This window comes from Dermacentor variabilis, chromosome 10, assembly GCF_050947875.1.
Source record: "Dermacentor variabilis isolate Ectoservices chromosome 10, ASM5094787v1, whole genome shotgun sequence".
NCBI classification, from domain to species: domain Eukaryota; kingdom Metazoa; phylum Arthropoda; class Arachnida; order Ixodida; family Ixodidae; genus Dermacentor; species Dermacentor variabilis.
The window spans coordinates 50353531-50376530 of NC_134577.1; the positions used below are offsets into that span (position 1 = coordinate 50353531).

The 23000-nt window shown below is 44.0% G+C and overlaps 1 protein-coding gene across 1 annotated transcript in view; it reads right to left on the minus strand.

The window, feature by feature from the left end:
- The window catches only part of Rich (Guanine nucleotide exchange factor subunit Rich), a 62317-nt gene that overhangs the window by 18661 nt on the left and 20656 nt on the right, over positions 1–23000 (minus strand). Inside the window, exons 9-20 of the mRNA XM_075672671.1 lie at positions 19501–19620; positions 19195–19329; positions 17347–17385; positions 16238–16348; positions 14586–14675; positions 11818–11971; positions 11080–11345; positions 10412–10498; positions 8561–8663; positions 6675–6769; positions 5353–5399; positions 3869–3993 (exon numbers count right to left, since the gene is read on the minus strand). Coding sequence (XP_075528786.1) covers positions 3869–3993; positions 5353–5399; positions 6675–6769; positions 8561–8663; positions 10412–10498; positions 11080–11345; positions 11818–11971; positions 14586–14675; positions 16238–16348; positions 17347–17385; positions 19195–19329; positions 19501–19620 — 1372 coding nt within the window. The remainder of the gene's footprint in view (positions 1–3868; positions 3994–5352; positions 5400–6674; positions 6770–8560; positions 8664–10411; positions 10499–11079; positions 11346–11817; positions 11972–14585; positions 14676–16237; positions 16349–17346; positions 17386–19194; positions 19330–19500; positions 19621–23000) is intronic.

Genomic DNA, 23000 nt, shown 5'->3' on the forward strand with positions numbered 1-23000 from the left:
CGGACAAACGCTGTATATAATGTCCCCTGTCATATTGGTGCACAGAGTACATTAGAATTTAGGAAAAAGTAGTTGTATTTAGGTGTTTCAACTGATGGTAGCACAGCGAATATATTTAGGATTATAAATAAAGCAAAAAAAGAAAAAGCAGTAGAGATGACATGTCATTGGCAGAGTTGTTCAATCTTACTAGCTCAGAAACTCCCCTTTTTAGCTCCAGGCAGCAACCTACATGGGTTAATTGACTGACGCCATCCACCATTGAGATAGAAATGAAAGCTTGCTTAGGTTTGTTGTTGCTTGTTATCAGTTAAGAAAGCATGCAAAGTGGAATGTCGATTTACAAAAGCACCAGTTAAAAACAATACTTATTCTGGCATGCTCAATGTGACACTTTCAGAATTTTTTTCCCCTGTTTGTGGCACTTCACTTTACAGTTATTTTTTTTTTCAGCTGGTGACATGACAATTGGCAGATGCCGACACTTTCTGCCAATCAGAGTGGCCAGATTCTGAAACATGGATCTTGTGAACAGGTTCACAACTGGTATGATTAAAGGACTCCAGCCACTGGTAGAGACTGGGCACACAACCCAGGTGCCATCAGACTGGCCTGCAGGGGCAAGTCAATTAAAGCACGATCCAAAGTGTGCAAGCGCAACTTGAGGCAAGAACAAAACCAAAGAGCAAAAAAAAAAAAAAGAGAAACAAGTGCAGTCCAAAGCTATGCCCTTACATTTTCTATCATGCAGATTGAACAGCAGTAATATCTCATTAATACAGAGGATTGAATAATTCAGACTCATTTTCTGGTACTGGCAAATGCATGCATTATTTAATGGCATCAAGGTCTCATCACTATGGACATATATGGCTGCACACGAGATAATTAAGACAAACCCCAGGGTGCACCAAGCTCAAAGTGGCACCGAATTTCAATGCAACAAAGCAGAAGTGGTGCAGGTGACGCTAGCATCCGACTAAAATGAAATGGAAAAATTCACAATGCCACAAGGATCAGCGGGAACAGTACAGGTGTGATACCATACAGGAAGGAAATAAGTGATCTGTGCTTTCTTATTTCAATTAGAGCTGCTCACAGCACCACCTTGGCCATATGCCCTTAGGACTGCATGGTCATGACGATAGAAACACCAGATTAAACTTCAGTAGTTGTGGTGGGCACTGCTTTCCTTTTGATTCAGTGCAAGTCGTGCGATGTCACAAGCACTGCAGAAGGCGTCGGGGATAAAAAGCAATTCTGCTGCTGCTCATGCACTGGCATGAAACTTGCCAACCAGCTCACGGGCAAAAAAATATCCAGACTGCATGCACAGCTGTGAAAAGCACGTACAGTCAATGAGCTATTTATCGGACAGCCAATCTTTCCAGACATGCACGATAATTCGGACGCCCTTCATGGCGCCACCACATATCCCATAGGGCCAGTGTATAAGGACATCTAAAATTTCAGACACTGAAACCCTTCGCTGTCCGATTTTCCGAACTTTTTGCCATGACTACAGGTCTGAAATGGCATTAACTCTTTCAGGGTCAATTATTTTTGCCGTATGCGACCGCCTAGGGTCGATTTTTTTTTATTGCAGATTTAAATTCTTCAGAGGAACCTGTCTTGAAAAAAAATTTGCATTGGTATATATGTACTGTTTATTCATGAATAACAACAAAAAAAGCAAATAAACTTATAAGAATGAAAAACCTGATGCACTGTTATAAGAATAGTTCAAGGTTAAGAAGATGCACACATGAGAATATTTCGTAAGTCTCAAATGTTCCTGCTCTTTGTGATGTGTGGTGCGCGACATGATGCGGTGTTCGGGACGGTCAGGAGCAGACGACACTGAGTGCACGCGCGCCGAGGTGGAAGGAGGAAAACGACGCCGAAGAGCGTCCGGCACGAGAACGCGCGGCGCATGAAACAACAAAAAGAAGAAAAGCAACCAATCGGAAAAGACCACGGGGAGTCAGGCAGCCAATCCGAGAATGCCGAATCGGCCAGACCAGAAGAAAAAGCGTGGTGCGCTGGCAGAAAGAGCGGACACTCGAGGACACGCAGGGAGACGCCGGGGAGACGCCAGGAGAGTCCCAGGAAGCGACGGCAGGAGGAGGTCAACCACCGGAGCGGGCGTTGAAGACGGGCCGTCGGGTTCCGGACCCGAGCCGACCAGGACTTCACCCGACCGGGGCCTCCTGCCAACCTGTTCCTGTGCGTCGCCCGTCTACCTGAGCGTGCCGTCAGCTCCTCAAGGCCGGTGAGCTTCTGCGCCAGTGGGCAGGACGAGAACAGTCGGGCTACGGGCCCGAGTTCTACGCCAGCTGCCCGGCCAGAACGCCGCCCCGTCTGTCGTGCCGCCTGCTGCCCGAGGCCGGCGTTCGAGCTTCCGTGCCCGTGGGCGAGACGGGAACAGTCGGGCTTCGGGCCCGAGTTCTACGCCAGCTGCCCGGCCAGAACGTCGACACCGCCTGCTACTGCCACCCAGCCGCCACGTTACCTCGCCTAGCCAGAGCTGGCGCGCTCCCGGCGCCCGGTCAGTCAGCCTACGCCGCAACCTTTGGTGAGACCGGCGCCACCCCTTCTGCCAGCTTGTCGCCGCGTTGCCGTGTCGAGACTGCGACGCGTCCCCGCCCTCGTGGCAAGCCCAGACTCGCGCCCTCGCTAACCACATGCAAGCCCTATGTGTGTTCCTTACTGCAATGTCTGCTTGAGTGTTTATCTTATGCATGCTTTCTGTTTCTTTTTATTTGCTTTATGCCTTTTTTAGTTTGATTAAAAGTCTTTGTGTGTGTGCTTCAAACCAACGGCTTTGTCCTCAACTGGGTTCTCGGAGGCTCCGCCTAAGAGAACCGTTAAAACATTGAGTACCCGAACCTTTGCCCCCATAAGTGGGTAATCACACTCTTACAGTAATATTTATGTCCATAGTGTAATCGAACTGTGTAGGTGAGTGCAATAAAAAAAACTGTGGTTGTGTGCGTGTCAAAAAAAAAAAACGTGACAAACTTCCGCTAATTTTCATTTTATCGCCAACTAGAGGTGATTCGTTTTCGCGAGCCTAAAAAAAAAAGGATATGCATGCACGGCGGCATCTTTCATATGCGCACTCCTGTGAGCAATAAAAGAGCGCGTAACAGGTGGTCACTCTTTGAGCAATTAGTAACGAGATAGCCATCAGTTTTGCGAGTGCAAGAAATTGAAACCGCCAGCAGAACAAAACTCAAACTAACCGGCAAGGATGAAACGCTGCACTATGTGGGAATCTAAATATTTGCTTCGCCGCAATACAGATGTGTTACGCGGTCAAGCAGATGCAATGTATCGCGGTGAAGCATACTAAGGACTGCAAGGGGGCCACCGTCACAGGACACAGTATGCATTTATCATACATGCGTGCACTTGTCGTCCCTTGTCATAGAGCAAGCACTGATAGACCTAATAAGTGTACTGGCAGGCCTTCAGACGTGCCTGTGATGATTTGAACCCTTGGGGGCAGTAATAGGCATCCAATTAATTTTTCAAACTGCCCGATTTTTCAGATGTTCTCAGAGACTGACTGTATGCTTCAATGAATATGCATCTTGTGCTGCTACCAGACTGCAGAGACAGTTGTAAGGCCCTTACCACTGTGAGAGCATACCAGATACGTGAAGAAAGAACTGAAGCTTCTGCACCGATTTCTTTAGCAAATAAAATTATGTGAACAAAGTGAACATTTGTTTGTTGTTTTCTTGGGCCATTTAATAATTTCAAACTTAGTTAATTCAAGCTTATTTTTAGTCCAATGAAATTCCCAAATTCAGATTCTACTGCAGCCCAATCTTAAATGTTATTCAGTCAATGGTGCCCTTACCTGGAATGGGCTCGGACGACATGGCCTCTTCTTCGAGCACCTCATGCAGCAGCAACTCCAGCGAGTGGTGGAAGTAGGGGAGCTCGGTACAGCTGCGTGCTATCTCCCATGCATGGTAGCCCAGGCTGCAGCAAGGTGGCAGAAGGGCTCATACCAACATCGCACCTCTTAAAATGCCTGTATTCTTACAGAAAACTTTGTACTGGCTCAGCTGTTTTGCCATTACTATCATTAAAATCCCAAGATTTCCCAAGACTGTCCCCATTGTGACAACTGGCCACCCAGTTTCACAAACACTGCAAAGCACAAACGAAATAAATGATTGAACATTTCATACCCAGAGCAAATACTACAATACCTGCACAACCGTCACGGTACTTTTCTTTTTTTGTTCCCCTCTTTCTTTTCATGTAATTATATACTAGCTTAACAAAGCACTCCCTGTAGTGCTTGGAAACAAGCTCCAAATAAAATGCAAGTTATCTAATGGTTGCATGCATTACGTGGTCTGCTATGCTTAAGAACATGCTATAGGGACTGAGATTAGGTCCATTAAAACAATGTGTAAGACAATGAACAAAAGGCCTGAGAACGGTTCAGACCAATGGCAAGAGCCGAAGAACTTTTTTTGTTCTTCTTCTGACCTCGCAGCACAAGAAACACACGCTAGAGTGTGCCATATATATAACACCACCAAGGAGGATAACGATGGCTGCTAGAAGGCGAATGCAAAGCACATAAAGACATAGGTATATACAACCAAAGCAACTGCAGCCCTAAAACTGCAATATGTAAAAATAAATAAATAAACAAACAGTCGAATCCTGATATATTTAATTGTGTATAACAAAAAGCGATAAAATCCCCTTGAAAATGTTTATATAAAATGTTTATTTTATATATCAAATTATTGATATATCAAACTGTTTCAGAATCCCCTTCGAGTTCGATATATCCGGGTTCGACTGTATACAGCAGCGAGCAAAAAGATGCATATTTCCACTTCTTCAGATGACCATTTCATTACAACTGCTAAAAGAAAATACCAGTTTGTTTTTCACAGAGTTAGCAGCTGCAAACACCTTAGAGACACCAATGGCTTTGCGTAGCACCTTTGTAGCACTAGGGGTGTGCAAATATCAAAATTTTCGTATATGAATCGAATACAAATCGAATACGAATACTCAGCTTCAAATACTGAACATAGTATCGAATAATCATACACACATGCATTTATTAAAAATTTTTGTTATTTTAACATGTTGAAACAAAAAAATTACGTTGCCAACAGTAAACAATTTGACTAGTAAGCCATTATGCTAAAGGATTGCGTATTTGACTCAAGTTAACCTGGAAAATTTAGTAATTCCCAAATATTTATCCTTTGCTGCTAGTTTAAAATAAATTTTTGCTCCCCAATGTATAAATTACTGAGCATTACGCTACCTAGGAAAACCTAGATAGAGACGCATGTATGCACTCACTTGCGGCAAAGTAGCTGACGCAGAATCAGGTGCAAGTAGACTTGACTCTGAAAGACAATGACAGCAACATTTTGCTAAGACACCCAATATGCTAGGTGGCAACAACTTTCAATGTGAATAGAATTTTTTATGATCTGTTTGCATAAAAACAGCCACCTGTATGCTTATATTGTACTCGCTTCACACACAAAATGGGATGCAGATTATATGCGAACTTTGCCCTGCAATGCAACTGTGCAACACATCCCTCAGCATTGCTGTGAAGCCACATCGTGCTTCTACAGGGAGCAATGACTAAAGTAGTAATGACTGAACACTGAGAAGAGAAAAAAAATTTATGCAGAAACTCCTCTGGGAGTCGTCTAAGTATGTGTAAGCATTGTGCTACTTGCTCATATCCACACAGCATGGTGTCATTATCAATGTTATGAAACTTGATCCGACCAGTACAAACGACAACGCTGCAGCAACACAAACAGCTGCCGAAGGCGACGCAAGGTGAATTGATGACGCAAGCAAACTACTGCAGGTGGTGGCACCAGGTGTGCTGATGACGCTCCAATCATTATAAGCTGTTATCGCTTTTTAGCGCCTTATCTGTCTGCGTCGAACCATTATAAACCGTGATCACCCACACTCTGGCAATGGCTGCGTCTTGCGTGGCCATGAGGGCTGTACCTTGAAAGCGATCTATGATGGCAACAAGGATCACAGCTGTACAAACTGTACTGTGCCATTCACTCCATAGACAACCTAAAAAGTTTACAGTGCTCAACGATTGAAAACCGATACTAGGAGTGTGTGGCTGCCGGCCCTTTTTGCACCACATGTTGCCACTGAAGACATGGAGTTGATGCATTCTTGTATTACATGAAAGCGAGAACCTTTGTGATGCACCATAAACTGCATTTTGCTCCCCTCCCCCAGCGATCACCCAGGGCCTACCAGTGGCGCAACAGCCCAAATATCGCATTTCGATCGCTGAGCACTGTACATAGCACAATCTGACGGGTCACAGGCAACTGGTTGCATTTTGTTTTTGGCTGAATGTACACCGTCATACCAACCATAAATTTACAATTTCCCTTTTGCCAACACATGCAACGCTGCTTCTCAAACGATTGCTATGAGTGCAGGATTTATGACAGTTAGCAAGTTGTGACCACCACGACTTGAATGTGAACATAGCCTTGTAGAAAATCGTACAATTTAGACTCTGAAAGAAAAAGTGTTATGACGGCTGATTTTTATTCAAGTCACTGAGCAAACTTAACTTACATCAAAGCTTCGAAAACAATGACACTGTTAAACGCTGAACTTACTGACTTGGAGACAACGCATAGGGGGAATGGATCAGTGCCGCAGAGTGCTGTGTCACTTTCTGCACCGAGAACCACAGCCTCCTCAAAGAGCACGGCTGAAAGAGAGAAGACACAGTAGCATACAACAAAGCCAATGAAGCAAATATGTTTTCATGGTTCAGCAGATAAAATTAAGCCTTCTGATAAGCTAATCATTTAGGGAAATTCAAGGAGTCTGTTGTAACAGGTTAAGGCATAGCCTGTGTAATACAGTCTAGCTTTGACATAATAAATTTGCATCTGACACAAACACCCTCACTAAACAGTTAAACCTCGATCTAATGAAGTCAGTAACACTGACAATTTGCTTCGTTATATCAAAATTTCATTCTATTGAAATTCAACCTTTTATGCAAATAAATACAGTCGCCAATCTATTTTTCTTATACGGAAAAGGGCTGCAGAATTTTCCAAATTATCCGGCAATCACAAAAAGCAAATTTGAATCAGAAAACAATTCATTCTGATAAATTTGGGAGTCGGCGACGAATGATGCTGTTTCATGCCATGTACATCGATGATATCTTCTTGGCGGTACAAATTAGGTGAAGCCAGCCATGCTGTCCACGCATGTGCACTCTGCCCCCACGGCTGATAGCATTGCCTGCACTGGGACGATGTTATCAGGCAGGAAAAGTGCTGTCAGCAGGGAGCGAATGCTTCGGCTGCCTCTCGCTCCAATTGGTCACCAAAACTCAAGATTACGTAACCTCCAATACTAAACACGCGGTAAGACTGCTTACATGGAGCCATGCCATCTCGGCATGCCCACTCTTCGCATGCGCGGCAGATTACCTCTAAAGCAGGGTGCACAGCTGCATATGTGCTCACCTGCACTTATAGCCATGCGCAAGCACAGCCGACAAGTGCCAGAAATCGAGACGTGTGCTAACTTAACCCCCTTAACCCTCTCCCCCCTCGCACGCACTTGATCCCTTTACTGTGAGCTCAGTCCTCTCCCCCTCTTTGCCTCTGCTCGCGTAGGAAAGTGGCACTCGTGAAGCCACCATCTTTCTTGTCCCACCCTTGCACATTTTCACTTGTACCTAAAGCACACAGTGCGCGGGGTGTGATAGGATCTTATTGCCCTTGGAACATGATGCAGCTTCATTTCGGCAGGCGCGTGATTTGAGAGGTGCGGTTGCAAGCAGCTGCTTGTAACTCAATCATTTGACCATCTGCATCCATGTATTGTCGCAGCATTGCTTTGCGGTGGCAGTGAAATTTCGTTATACTGAAACTGTATACAAATACACTTCATTATAGCGAGAACTTCATTATATTGAAGCTCGTTATATCAATGTTTAACTGGATCGGAGAGTTGTTATAAGCATATATTTGTTACTTGCTAATACTAATGTTAAAAGTATTGGATTCATTTTGTTATAATTAAAGTTCATTATACCCATGTTCGTTATGTCAAGGTTTGACTGTAGCATTCGGACATTGATTACAGCAAAGACATGGTATCAAGATATGGCCTGTAGATCTTTTTTTGTGTGTGTGTGAAGAAGCCCACATAATGCATCACATCGACCACTTTTTTCATGGAATATTGAAGAGATGCTACAGTCGCACTGCCTTAATTACTAGTTAGGCATTCCCTTTAATAGTAGACCATTCTGTACATCGACAGACACTAAAGAAAACGGCCTTTTGTAGTAAGAAACAAACAAAATCAAAAGAGCAAAAGTAAACAGAGCTTGATAAAATGCAAAGTGCTGTGGCGGCACCTTGCTAGAGAGCTTCAAGTTGTCCCAATTGTTTCCTTGCTTAATTTGGTCTTACAGTGAAGTCCTTTGCTGTCAAACCTACATCAAAGGCACTATCTGCATTATCCTGCTTACCGAGGGGGTAGATATGGACGGCAATAGGCAACATGATACGCTTGGCCATGAAGGCATGCTTGGCGCCAGCAGTGTCACCTGGCAGGAACAGTGGCAGCCATACCTGTTTAGGAAGATGGGAAAGGAAGTCAGCTTGGTTCGACGACCTGAAAGGTTAGAGTTCTACAATGTTGCACAGCATCGTATCAATGTCAACAATACAGAGTAGAACCACTGATATGTTCCTAGTACATACGTTTTCCCATGACCGTCGCTAAACCCTGGTCCCAGCAATACTCTCATAGATACCTATGTGTTAGAATCCCCTTTGATAGGTTGTGATTTCCACAACATTCCAGCGTTATACATTGTAACCATTGGTGTATGACTACAAGAAAATATCAAGTGCACTCTCTACAACTGAAAAAAATCTAATAGAAGAATGTCAACCGCACTAGACACTCTAGCTACGCACTTCCGACTACCACCGTGTGCTTTTGACGCATGACGGCTTTGGCAGTAAGGTCTAGGCATAAATTTTGAACACCTTAAAGCATGCTGTTCGACATTCGGATTCAGCCTGCATGACTGCGTGCCAATTTGGCCACAGAATCGAGCAAAAATAGCGATGTGTTGGTTTTGATATGTCGCTGGCATGGGCATCGGTCATATTGCCGGCGCCTCCTTGAAACCAAAACTAGCGAAGCCTCCCCGGTCTAGTAAACACCGAACATGCAAAAACTGCACGGCAAGCCATGCCAAGCTGCTTTGTGTTAAAAGGCTGCATTGGCTGCATTTGCTGCTGCTCGTGAGAGTTCCACGTGCGCAGCATTTGCTCATTTACCTGTTAAATAGCAACACGGTCCCGGCAACTTCTTCAAGCAGTTTCAAGTGACACCAACTCCAACCACAATATGTGCACCGACGAGTGCAGCGATTTAAGTGAGGAAAGCACCGGACAACGACTGTTGCGAAGAAACCAGCGGTCGTTAGGGATATCACAGCTCAGTCGAATTCTGTCATGTTGCCAAGGGATGCAAATTCAGCGCACGCATTGACTGTACTTTCATCTGTCTGTAGCGACAGCACAATAACGGTTGTCGATGTGCAAAAGCAATCCAGGCACTGTGATAAGATAAATGTGCATGGCACTGTGTCATGACTGCCATCACTCCTCGTTTTAATGTTCAACTGCACAATCACGCTAATTTGAGAGCATGTTCACGTAATGTGTTTCCTGAGCATTACATTTCTCCCTTGCGGTTCCGTGGAAAACATATTAGAGGAGTTCTACTGTAATGAAATCACAAATATTGTGCAGGGTTTTACTTTCCATGGGTCTGAAAGAAAAACAAAATACGAACACAGTGCAACGTTACGCCATGTATGCAGTGAACTCACATAAACTGATCCGTTCAAGACTGTACAGCCACCATTTCTCTCTGAATTCGAAACAGGAGCTGAAGAAAATATGCAACATGAGAGGTACTTAATGAGTACGGGAAACCAAACAGATCTCATGCAATAAATTCTTAAATACCAGTTGGGTGTTCTTATTTATATTATAAAGTCTTGTAATGTAATCACGGTCAGTCTTTACACAGAAACAAAAGGCACAAGTGCTTGTACAGGTGCTGGCGAGCTGAGGGTGCAGTCTGTTCATAGTGCATCCCGTGGCCTCTTAATGCACATAAACAGCACAACCTAGCAGAGAAGTTGTTTTAAAATTACACTGTTTGGCCCTATTTGAAGAAAGCGAGAGTACAGCAAGGTTTCCTTGTAGCTTAAATGTTTCCCTTAAGCTTCTTATCTTGGAAGAAGTTATATCAAGAGCAGAGAATACACTTGCCTAAAGCATGGCACTGGTCATACCTGCATGCCCTGGACGCCACAAGCAATCCACAGTGCTTGAGTCAGGTGTGGCATTCGAGATTCAGGGCAGCTCTCAGCCACCCAGACCTGGAAAAGGCCAGTGTGAGAAACATAAGCATAGCCTGATCAAATTTCTTGTACCGTGAACAGAATCACAAAGAGTGAAAAGACTTCTTAATAGAAAATGGCCCACAAAACCAAAAGTTGCGAGAGTTAGTAGAAGCACAGAAGAATTTGAGGCCTTCTTATATGTGGAGAGATGTATAAGATAAAAAGTGAAGACAACAAAACTAGTATTGGCAACTCGCAACCTCTGCATGTAACCTTCTGTGCTCCATCAAGACAGCCACCTAGCTGTCAGATAAAGAAGTCCACTCATATCGGGCAAGATTCACAAAGGTCGCATGCTCCAGTTTCACACGGTGCTGGTCAGTTAAGCCACAGCTGATTTGAAATGTGTTTCTCAGTAGTGAACTTGGCAAATATTCATTCGTTCATGCATGCATGTATTGTAGTGCACGATCCTGTCTTGACAAAAATGTGTAACAGCTGCAGCAATTGGAAACTAAAGAGATATCAGATTTTCCCTGTCACAACTACATGTCCGGTCACCCTAGAGCAACAATGCATCTTACACCAAATTTACATCATGAATGCCTACACCTCACCCTCTCGACGCAAAAGGCAAGCACAGTGGGGGCGCTCCACTGGCGCAGTAGCGGCGGTGCTGCCCCCCGGGGTGGAGCTAGTGGGGGCGGGGCAGAAGCAGGGTCCTGCTGCAGCAGCACCAGCCGCCCAGCCACATTGAGCAGCACGGCTAGCTTGGATGAGGGGCCTCCACGTGCCCCACCCAGCTGCACCAGGGTGGCAGACACCACACACAGTGGGTGTGGCACCAGGGCAGACAGGTCCAGCTCTTGCAAGCGCTCCAGGCCTGCACCATGTGCACAGACAAGGAGGGGGAGGCGATAAAGGGGTATGCCAAGGTAATGAAGCAGTGGCAGAAGCCATTGTAAGAGCCAGATGGCTTGATTGGCAAGGAACTCTCTTATTGGGCTAATTGGTATGGCTGTGAAATTTATGCACATGTGATGCAACCATAATTAAATGCTGGAGTTTAATTGAGGCCTAAAAAATAAAAACAAGCACATTACAGCAATGAAAGTGCAACCTGCTATCATGTAAAGCAACGAAAGATATGCACCTGCACTTTCAATAAAACATTCCCTGTAAACCTCGGCTTAGATCTGTCATCAATACCCTTCGGCATGGCACAACCTAAATAAAGTAAGGGTTGTGACCAATGTGACCCTGCTGCTGCAACAGCTCTGTGCTACAAGTTTTTTCTCATCCAGTGTTTTATGTCATTCAATAGATAAGCAAACAGGTTTGTTCAGTTTGCTCACCACTGTGGCTGATGCGATGGAGTGCAAGGCGGCTGTTGGAGGCAAACACGAGCAGACGGTCTTCGGAGAGTGCAAGCTGCAGCACCTGAGCGTCCACACGTAGAACTCGCACAAAGATGTCGTCCAGTTTCGAGGATCGCGGGTACAGGCGTACCTGCGCGCACCAAAGGGTAGACACTGATAATGCTGTTCACAAAGGTGGCGACAGAGTAATACTGCTAACCAAATTAACCCACATGCACATGACTTGTGCAGGGCACCAGCACGGTAGAACGAACATTGGCCACCAGGTACCAGAGAGTAATGTGGTTTTCACTACCCAGTGGCACTGCCCATTCACGCTCACTGCTCACTTGTGAATCACATTCCCTGCCCACCAACAGCGGATGTGATTGCCCTAGCTGTTATGTCACAACCAATGAAAGGGGCTATTCCGCCTAGTGTTGACAGGCCTGGACACCCCAGCCATGTCAGCACGGTTTGGTCAAGTTCGATGGTAACTACACTTCATTGTTAAACCGAATAGGAAGTGAAAAAAGGGCAATAGATCCTGGGCGAATTGTAGCCAATGTAGAAATGTAGACAGTAAACATTACATAAATCTGTGCCTCTCAATATCCACATAGACAGAATCAGTGGAGAGACATCAAAGAATACTGGCATTACCTAGTCAACCACAGGAAAGGAACAGAGAGCAAGAGAATAAACAAGAGAATAAGGGACTCTGAACCACCTTTCTTTGAAGCCTCAAAGACACTTAGGAACAAGTACAGTGTGTAAGAATATTTCACCGAAATGATTCTTCCGATAGAACTGGTACTAGGAGCACAGTGTTTACCTTTCCCATTCGCCCCCAACATTCTCCGTTACAAAGGAATGGAGCGGTGCTGGTGCACCACCTAAGCTGTAACGTTACTTGGCTTCAATTCTGCGTGGAAAGTGATGGGCACTGTTGGCAACACTTACTTCCAGTTACTGTTAGTAAAATAACATTGCTCTCATTTCTTTGCTGTGCTACAGAATATTACAGTGCAGCTGCTTTTTCTCATACCAAGTAGCATGAGTAGCCTATGGCTTACCTCTATGGACGTCACACTTCAGAGGCTCAAATGAAACGCTGTCTTTATGTTCACTCATGCGAGTATGTTGGCAACACACACATCAGCTGAGTGATGGGTGCTGCACCGCTGACTTAAAATAATTCCTCACATAAAGAGCTTCGACCGTGATGGCAATGCACCTCGAAAGTGTGGAACTCGGGAAGCAGACAACCTGTTCCCGCCAGATGCGGGTGCTTGGACTGGCTCACATTGTCGCGCCACATCACCACCCACAGAGACCAATCAGAGCATGTGGTTTATGTCTTGATGGCAAGAGGGCTTGTCCTAGCACCCTGTGGTGTCTATGCTATGCAGCAGATGCAGCTACACACAACTGCACTGCGTAATGGTTGCTATGTGTGCAACAAGCCTGGAGTGCGTGCTTGCACTTGTGTGCTCCCACTTGTTGGACGTGCTACATGGCACTCAATGCCTTTTTCCTGCAGGGATATACAGTCTTATCTCGTTAATCCGTATACACTTAATTCGAACTTCTGGTCTATTCGAACCGGCGCTGTGGTCCCGTCAAAGTTATGTGTATTCCAATGGGCGAAAACACTCGGTAATTTGAACGCGCAAGCATTTGCGACAGTTAATTCGAACATAATGCGTTCTGACAATGCTCTCAGCGGCGCGCCAAATCACACGGTGGCGCCTCCAACCAGCATTGTTTTGGGTGGCTTGGTTGGTCTCATTTACGCTTGATTTATGCTTGTTTTTTTACAATATCGTGCCTAAACCGAGACATCTCAATGGAAAGGTTGTTGGAGACAGTGCGCCATATCCGATTCTGTACAAAACAGATCCTGAATAAAAGGACGCGGAGGCGACACCCAGTACCTCATTCCCCTTATCTTTTGAACACGGCGATGCTGCAACAGAAGGGAGCACACCAACATGATTATGATCGGTGGCAACGACTTTGTCGTCTTGATAAGACACGACTCACATTAAGAATGCAGGACGAAGAACGTAAACACAGCACCGATCTGTAAGCAGACGAAAGAAAAAACACACCAGCACACAGAGGGTAGCAGCAGTGCAGGCACAGTCAAGCTTCAGCAACTCCGCTGCTTCGGTGGCAGTACGTAGTGCCATGCAGCAAGCTGGTAGGAAAGCAGATCTTCTTCCTCCCACCCTTTCTCACAATTACGCTCCCCTTGCCCTCCCTCTCAGCTCCCTCGTAAATCCCAATCCCTCAGTAGAGTCATGCGGCCGCGCCATTTGAAATGGGCAATCACCAACCAAGACGGCGGCCATGATATGTTTCGGCACGCACAATTGCGTGTGGAGCGTGTTTCTTTTTTTTGTAGCCAAGAATGGCAGCACCCATGCAAGCGCAATGTGATAGTATTTTACACAATTTAATTGCAAATCAAAAGTGTTTGAGCACTTTTTGGAGTCGGTAAGTAGGTAACATGTGGGGCAATGTTGCAGCCAATTTTGTTGATGTGGGATTTAGGTTCAACGGCATTTTTTTGACAAGAGGTAGAAATGCACTGAACCCTATGCGCGTTTGCCGGGGATACGAAAATATTTTGTTGTTGCAAGAATTTTGTTGTTGTGGGTTTCGAGTGTAATCTAGTTTATGTTCAAGGATGCTGAAGGCGCACCCACTAGCAGTGTTAAACGAGTAATGGCACAGGATGCCATCAGGATGAAACGCACCTCATCAGAGCCGTCACGGAGGTTGATGCAGCCAAGCACGACGAGCGACTCCCACCAGAGAATGCCACCAGTCACCACAAAGTCTTGCTCCTAAATCAGATGTCAAAAATTACAAAGCATGTTAGATGGACACCAAAGGCAGCGATTGAGTGTAGATAGAAATTACACTCATGAAAAGTCACCTGGTGCTTGTTCTCCTCCAAGAGAGGAGTTAGTTGCGGAGGAAATTGCAATCAAAGCATGTCCCTTAAATTTTAATAGTCCACAAATAAGAAAAGGCACAAGCTATTTCCAATTGCTTTTGCTTCAACTCCATGGAGTATATAAAAAGCAGCCTTAAAAACTAACGCTTTAAAACCATGGTGCTGGGAGAACTAGGCCTGCTGTATAGAATTGCACAGTACAGTACAAAATGCTGTTTTCAGAGCTGCTCTAGCATTTTTATAAGGTTGCATGCAAACATTCACGGTACTAATGGAGGCACTGAGTCAGTTTCAAAAGTAGTCTGCTTATCGTCATCATCATCAGAAGCAGCAGCCTGGCTACGCTCACTGCAGGGCAAAGGCCTCTCCCATACTTCTCCAACTACCCCAGTCATGTGCTAATTGTGGCCATGTTGTCCCTGCAATCTGCTTACATATCAATCAAAGCAAAAAATAAGTAAAAGACCTGCCAGAAAGTTTTAGAAGCTTGACTGAGCTTCCCTTATGATCTCCTTTATACATATCAATGGCATTTGGTTAACTACAAACTATAGTTACCACTACCTAAACAGAGCATGGTGATCATAACATGCGTGTACCTTTCGTAGTACTAGTACCTCCAACTAAACGTTTTTTTAAAGAGATCATGCTTTAATGTGGAATAACATACTGCATAGGGACACATGCATTTGTACAACTGCACTGTTGCTTGGCTGGCACCAGCTATAGATTCCATCCTGCTGTCACATTACTGTAAGACAGGGTGCTACGCTGTTTTTTTAATTCAACAGAGTTTTTCTTCCCCAAAAAGTTGCACAGAGCATAAGCGCAATTCGGCTTGTTCAGGATTACCTGAAGAGGTAGATGTTACTCGTACGACAAGTATCAAAGTTTAGTAATTACCAACTTTCTTTTGTTCACTTTAGGACACATGTTGCAACTGCTAAATTGAAGCCAAGCAGTAGTGAAGTCATGTCCACACAGCAGAAATCCTAAGAAGAGCACCATTTCTATATGCTCGTCCTCAAAATATGCTGTGAAAGACACTCCAGTTAACCTGCAACAACAGTGCATTTTTAAAGACTATTTTGGAGGTAGGTATCTCAAAAGCAATACACAGTAGTGTATGTTATCTGCGGACTGTGGTTTTGAACCAAGCTTGAGAGGTGGTTCAGGATCCCTTTAAGCCAACATGACTTTAATACAGTGTTGCTTTAGTTTTGCAATTTCAACATGTATTGTAAAGAGGATAACTAAAAAGTTAATTGGCGCATTTTAGGTGACAAGCCAAATCATTGCTGAAATTTTTTGTGCTGCTAATGTCTGCCTAGCCACATAGTATAACTGTGAAAGGAGCAGTAACCTAGACATAACAGTTCTTTTTTGCAAGTGTTCCACATAAGAAAGAACACCCAGCACACATATCTCGGTATCGGCAGGAATGCTTACCTGGGTTTCATTGCCGAAGAACTTCCATTTGTTGTGTGCTAGTGAGCAATGGGCGAAACCTCCTCGGCCAGCCACTGCAACATGGTGGCAGCCAGCATCTATTGCAGAATACTGTGAGGTACGCAGGAAAAAAAAAAGAAAGAAGGTAAGTTTTCAGAGTATCCAGAAAGACTTCTCGGCCAAGTTGGTACTTAGATTTCCTAAGTCTACTTGATTGTGACATGAAACACATTTTGTAAAAAGGGACAGACAGTTTGGCACTTCACTCTCTTCTTTATTCTGTCCCTTTTCATGAAATGTATTTCGTGCCACAATCAAGTATGCCTAGGAAATTCCTGAGCATCGTACCAGAGAAATTCTAAACTCAAAGCTCTTTATGCACCCCCTTGTGGTCAGCCTTACAGGAGAATTTTAAAAAAGATGCAACATCAAAATACTAACCACACTTTTTTTTCCTTTGCTGGAATATTAATCATGTATCATCAACTGTGAATGAGCATATAATAGCCACACTCCCATAATAACTGACTCTGCAATCATGAATGGAAATTTCAACTCATTAGGACTGCACAACCAGCACCACTGAGGCTATCTAGAAGCCATTGGAGGCCATCCTCACATTCATGTTGCTAATGCAGTTGGCCAGTGCAGCTGGATGGTATGACATTGGGTCAACAAAGACTTGGAGCATGTCATCAAGAAAAAGTTATCAAAACTCATTACAATGAGTCTCTGATTCCTAAGGTGCCATGTAATCCTTGTTTAATATTGAACTCTTAGCTAGGTCAAAGTAGGCAGCGTCAAATTCTCATGATGTCATGAAAAGCTAGCACAGCAACTTCAATCAGTCTTTTGTCTTGCGGCTTTTCAGGCTTATCAGAATTCCGTTCACAGTAAGACTGATGTTTCTAGTGTTCCGTAAGTCTAACCACCAATCCACTTCAAAATTTCAATTAAGCATCCCTCTAGGTATGACGTCGCGTCACATTACATAATGGGGGAAAAAAGATGGTGTAAGGATTTAATGCCACAAAAAAAAAAAGCATAGTGGCTAAAACTCAGGTGAGAGCATTATTTCTGTGCTGCCACAACTGCAGGTACCAACTCACCCGGATTGGCCAGTTGGCTGCCAGGTAGGTGTGTGGAACCTGCAGACCGAAAGAAAAAAGATTAATTAATTAACTGCCTTTGTGACTGAGCCTTTCATTTGTACTCTGAATAGCAATGCATGAAACATTTATGGGTATGCAACAACACAGGTGTAAAAGCGTCAGATTGCCTCTTGTGCCTTTCTAATGTAAATCTGTTGTGACATATGTGAGGAAATCAGCACATGTGATGCAGAAAGCAGAAAGTGGGATGCTCACTAACATGAACGTACACAAAAGCAAGTGTTGTATGGTTCTTGAAGGAGTGTTTGAGAAAAGCTCAGAACCAGAAAGCATTGGACATTTGGTTCACGAGGCCTCATCTACAATTGAATGCAGCAGCACAAGGTGATCTGCCTCCTGTCCAGGGACCTGGTGCTTTGTAATGGCCTGGCCCAGTGTCCTGGTCCTAATTGTTGTCTAGTCATCTCCGACGCTGGCCATTTAGCCGCTCTATACCAAAACAACTTGGGCCCACTGCCATATTACGCGAACGGTTCTTTCCTCCGGGTGCCACAAAGACACACAAGTTTGTGAGACACATGATTAGCGAAAAATAAAATCATTTCAAGAAGTGTAAATTTAGTTACACGCGACACTACACCAACTACACTTCAAAATGCCAGGCTTTACACAATGTCCGCAAGAATATATCGAGATATTTTTTTTATGACTTCAGTAATTTAAACTCCTCCTTGTTTGGGCGTACAGATAAGTTTTACAAAATTTGCCTGCATAAATTTTCAAAATGCAGAAAAAGCCCTTTCTTTCAACTTATGCAATTGACCCACTCTGTATTTGCAAAATGTCTAGAAAGCCAACAAAATAGCAAGGTTTCTGCAGGTGAATGGCACAACATGCACACCTTTAGTACAGTTTTTACGAGTAAGCACATCTCCAAATATATGGTCATCAGTATGATGAAAGGCATTGCAGCATAGTCCAAAATCTTAACAGTGATGAGCAAGACACACTGTAGTTACTTGCGTAAGGCCCGCACTTCTTTTTAGGGACTTCTTACAGGCTGCAGGCCTTACACAAGGCAGAATTATGGCTCCTCAGTCAGACATTGAATTTTGCTCAGACTGCTATAAAGAATAACACAGCTAGTGGCTTACTATGAACACTTTTACTCAGTTGTTCTCCCCAATTGGCAAGCTCGCCTCATCGGCACCCTCTCAAAGCTAGTCATCTCAGCCATTATTTGACATACCCGTTACCTTGAAGCTCTGGAGGAATGTTTCAAACAAAGCCACACAGCAAGCCTTCAAAATCCATGCGCACTCTTCTCGCAGCAATGCCTTAATTCACTCAAAAGCACATTGCAGCTAGATATGATAAACAATACATCTTGGCACAGCCAATACCGGTGACACATGCTGGATCTATGCCAGTCTATGCCACTTGCACTATGTATGATACAACGGGATATGGTCATACAGCGACGTCGATGATGCCATTATCAGCAGGGCAATAACTAGTGCTATCTAGTGGCAGCTTGCAGGAATTAACAAACATACAGGCATTGCCTCCGAGACAGCGGTGGTGCCAGTGCAATCTCAGAGGCCATGTATGCAGGAATATGTTAGGATGGTTAGCGTAACTTTTTTTCAAAATTTTAATGCTCCAAAGTGAGGGTGCATTTCTTACACAAGGGCAAGCCTTACATGAGTACATACAGTAACTTACAAGCTTTTAAGTCAATTGATAAGCTAACGGGTATACTTGAAACAAATGTTGATTCAGTAAACTGTTCAAGGATGGCAAAGAAAAAGCTGTATATAGTTATTCTCAATTTTAGTGCCTCACCAGCTCTACCGTCCAGTGCTTATTTCCTCGGCACCCATCCTGAGGCCATGGTGTGTCACGATCAGCCAAGTCAGATTCCGAACTGACCAACACTCGATCGGAGCCTTGCAGTAGAACTTGCCGAGCACCACCACACTGCATCCATGGTGGCAAAGTATGGGTTGCCGATTTCAAAAGCACGGCAAAATGTGAAAAGTTCAGTCATTTACTTGCCGAAAAGCAGCAGACGATAAATGCAGAGGCAAGCATAACTTGACAATCGAGGTGAGCCAAAATCGCCACAATGGGCTCTGTGCTTTTACTCACAGTTCCAGGGTTGACAGTGGAGGCACTCTTGACAAAGTTCATTAGCATGACGTTGCGCTGCTCGGGGTGGTCACTTGGGGAAGCCACCATCCATAGCTGGTATCCTTCAACGCCCCATTCCTGCAACATGTACAGTGATGGAAAGTGCAGCATGGGTCACAGTGACGAAGGTGGAGTTTCAATTGCAAACACTGTTACCCATGATGAGCGCACGTCTTGAAAAGTAGGGACTTTTACCAATTTTTAATGAAAAAGGAATAGCTTGACTTTTTGTTTCCTGAAGACCTAGCAACTTTATTATGTCAGCTATTAGAGAGTACAACATGCACTGAAGGAACTGCCTTTATGACTTCACTACAGCTTGGCGGCAATTTCGTAATTGCAGCAGTTCAAAGAGAACGTTCAGCCCGTAAGCACATGTGCCTTAAGGTGAATAATAAGAAAGCTATTTAGTGAATCTAAGTATATAGACATCTGGACATTGCAATTTATAATGCATATAATATATGGGGTTTTACGTGCCAAAACCACTTTCTGATTATGAGGCACGCCGTAGTGGAAGACTCCGGAAATTTAGACCACCTGGGGTTCTTTAATGTGCACCTAAATCTAAGTACACGGGTGTTTTCGCATTTCGCCCCCATCGAAATGCGGCCGCCATGGCCGGGATTCGATCCCGCGACCTCGTGCTCAGCAGCCTAACACCATAGCCACTGAGCAACCACGGCGGGTCTTTATAATGCATATAATTTCAGCTTCTTTTAGAAGTGCATCTGAAAAAGCATAACAGCACTCTCTGCCATTGTTAATTTTTTAAAAAATCTGCTTGCAGAAAAATAGGTGGTGCAACTTACACATTTCATTTATGCAATTAAAAACTGAAATTTTTGTTCAATGGAGTCTAGTACAGCTCCTTTAAGTCAAGGTATATAGCAGGCAACTTGACACTATGTCATACACTGATTAATTCAGCAATGTGTGCACTGTTTTAATCTTTATTCACACATACAGCAGAATCTTCATATAATGAACAGATACAACAAATTATTGATATAATAAAGTAAGCTGAAACACTTCTTGCCAATATCTGTATGTAACAAGCTTATAATGAATACAGTTACCAATTTATTACAACCAACGGCCGATTTTTTTTACACGCGTGATAATACGTCCAAAATTTCAGATGCTGAAACCCTTCACTGTGCAGTTTTCCAGACTTTCTGCCATGAGCGCATGTCTGAAACAACATTAATTGAAGCCACCACTGCTGCTACATTTATTATCTCGCAACTTCAAACTAGCACTCTCGCATGCCAATTTACTGGCAACCGCAGCCACCATCGCGGCAACGCTAGGCCTAGCTGCTTCAACATTCACTACTAAGCCTCCGGATGTTCGGTGCCGTGTTTTTCATTGAAAGAATTCGCTGCTGTCATCCATGGTGCTGACTCCACTTTTGTTATTCTCCCCAATGGCTTCTAAGCGAGGAAAGCCTGGCAAGGGTTAAGTGCTGCATACGGCGAGGTCTCAAAAGTCAGCTTCGCCGCAATATAGCGATGTTACGCGGTGAAGAATATATGTATTATTGCAGTGAAGCATACCACGAGTAAAAAGGAGCCACTGTCATGGGACACTGTATGTAGTCTTAATTGGTCACGTGTACACCTGCCATCTCCTGTCATGTTACGGGCACTGATACGCCTAATAAGTGTACTGGCAGGCCTTCAAAGCTGTTTCAGATGTATGTGCGGCAATTTAAGCTCGTGGGACATGCTCGATTATTCAGAAAGCTTCGCGGCACTGTCACTTGCCCAAGAGGAATAACATATAAGTACAACGGAAACTTCAGACACATTACAGTGTTTCATCTAATAATTCAGCGTTTGCCTTTATTGCCGTGTGTTATTTTGGCCACGAAGTTGAGCAGAAAAAGGGATGTTGTTGTTTTCATACATCACGACCTGGAGTGGTGGCTAAGACTATGGCGTTGCACTACTAAGCACGAGGTCGCGGGATCAAATCCTGACCGCAGCAGCCACATTTAAAAGGGGCAAAATGCAAGAACACTATGCATGTTGGAGAACCTCAGGTGGTCAAAATTAATCTGGAGTCCATCTTCACTATAGCGTGCCTCATAATCAGATTCTGGTTTTGGCTCATAAACCCACAGAACTTAGTTTTCTTCTATACACCTCTAGTGCCACGTCAAAACTGAAAGTAGAAAAGCCTAGTCAACACAGTAGTTGGTGACCTCGCCTAAACCAAGCAACAGGCCAAGCCCAGCCGTTAAGTTGCATTTTTCAGAATTGGGGTTTGCTGTCTGTGTTCCACGCATTCTGTGCCTTGTACCTACACTCTAAAAACAGTTGCACCCTTTGGGTTGTATATTTGCCACACAACAATAATCGTCATCTGTCTTGCCTGCGTTTCCTTTCTTTAACGCTGCGAGCTCGGTACTTCCAAGTCACGAACGGCATGCGCATTATCAGCATGACAGAGAATTCTTGACAGGAAAGTAACGAGCACAATGTTTTCAAGAAAGGAAATGCAAGCAAGACAGATGACGATTATTGTTGTGTGCCAAATATACACCCCAAAGGGTGCAACTGTTTTTAGAGCGTATACATGTGAAATAGTAACATGGTCCCAGACAACTTCATTGACTACTCTTTGAAATTTTTGTCACTCAGAATCATGAGGAAGCTTCAAATGGTGCCAACTCAACCTTACCCACTGAAGTGGTAACCTGTGCTAAGCACTAGGTTGAAGGTTCGATTCTTGGCTGCGGCAAACAAATTCGATGAGAACGAAATGTAAAAATGCTCGTGTACTTTACTTTAGGCGCACTTAACCCTTTAACTGGGGCATTGTTTACCTGAGAACGACCACACCTTGAAGAGTATTTTTTCAATATTTTGTTTTAAACAAGAAAAATGATTTTTATGAAGCATTTATACATGCATGCGACTAGGCTTTTCCTTCCTTTGTTTTATAGATACAACTACTCTACCATTTTCAATCATACATTTAACAGTTTTACATTTTGGATGCATTAAGTAAATAAACGCGAGCCAGTGACACAGCCTACCGTGATTGTCAAATATCACTGGGATAAAGAAATGCAAAGCTCGCCACTGTCAAAATGCATACATGCCATAAATTCAGATTTTTGCCAGCCAATAGGAACATTTCCTTCATGCACGCAGTAACGAATCACAACGATCGTTTTTTCTCTTTTCGCATGTTTCTTTGGTTTTTAGCTTTGTACAAAATCAAAATACAGCACTGCTACTATCTGAAACTCCGATCGCTTCTCTTTAAGATGGTATCAAGATGGTTGCGCTGAACCAATGGTTAAGTCGCACGATCCCAGTGCGATGGTTGCTCCCAGTTGCTACCTATGGCAGTGCTACCACATCATCATGTGATTATGGCATAAAACAATGCTAAAATATGTTCCAGAAACATTAATTCTGTTCAACTTTGTGGCAACAGGTAAA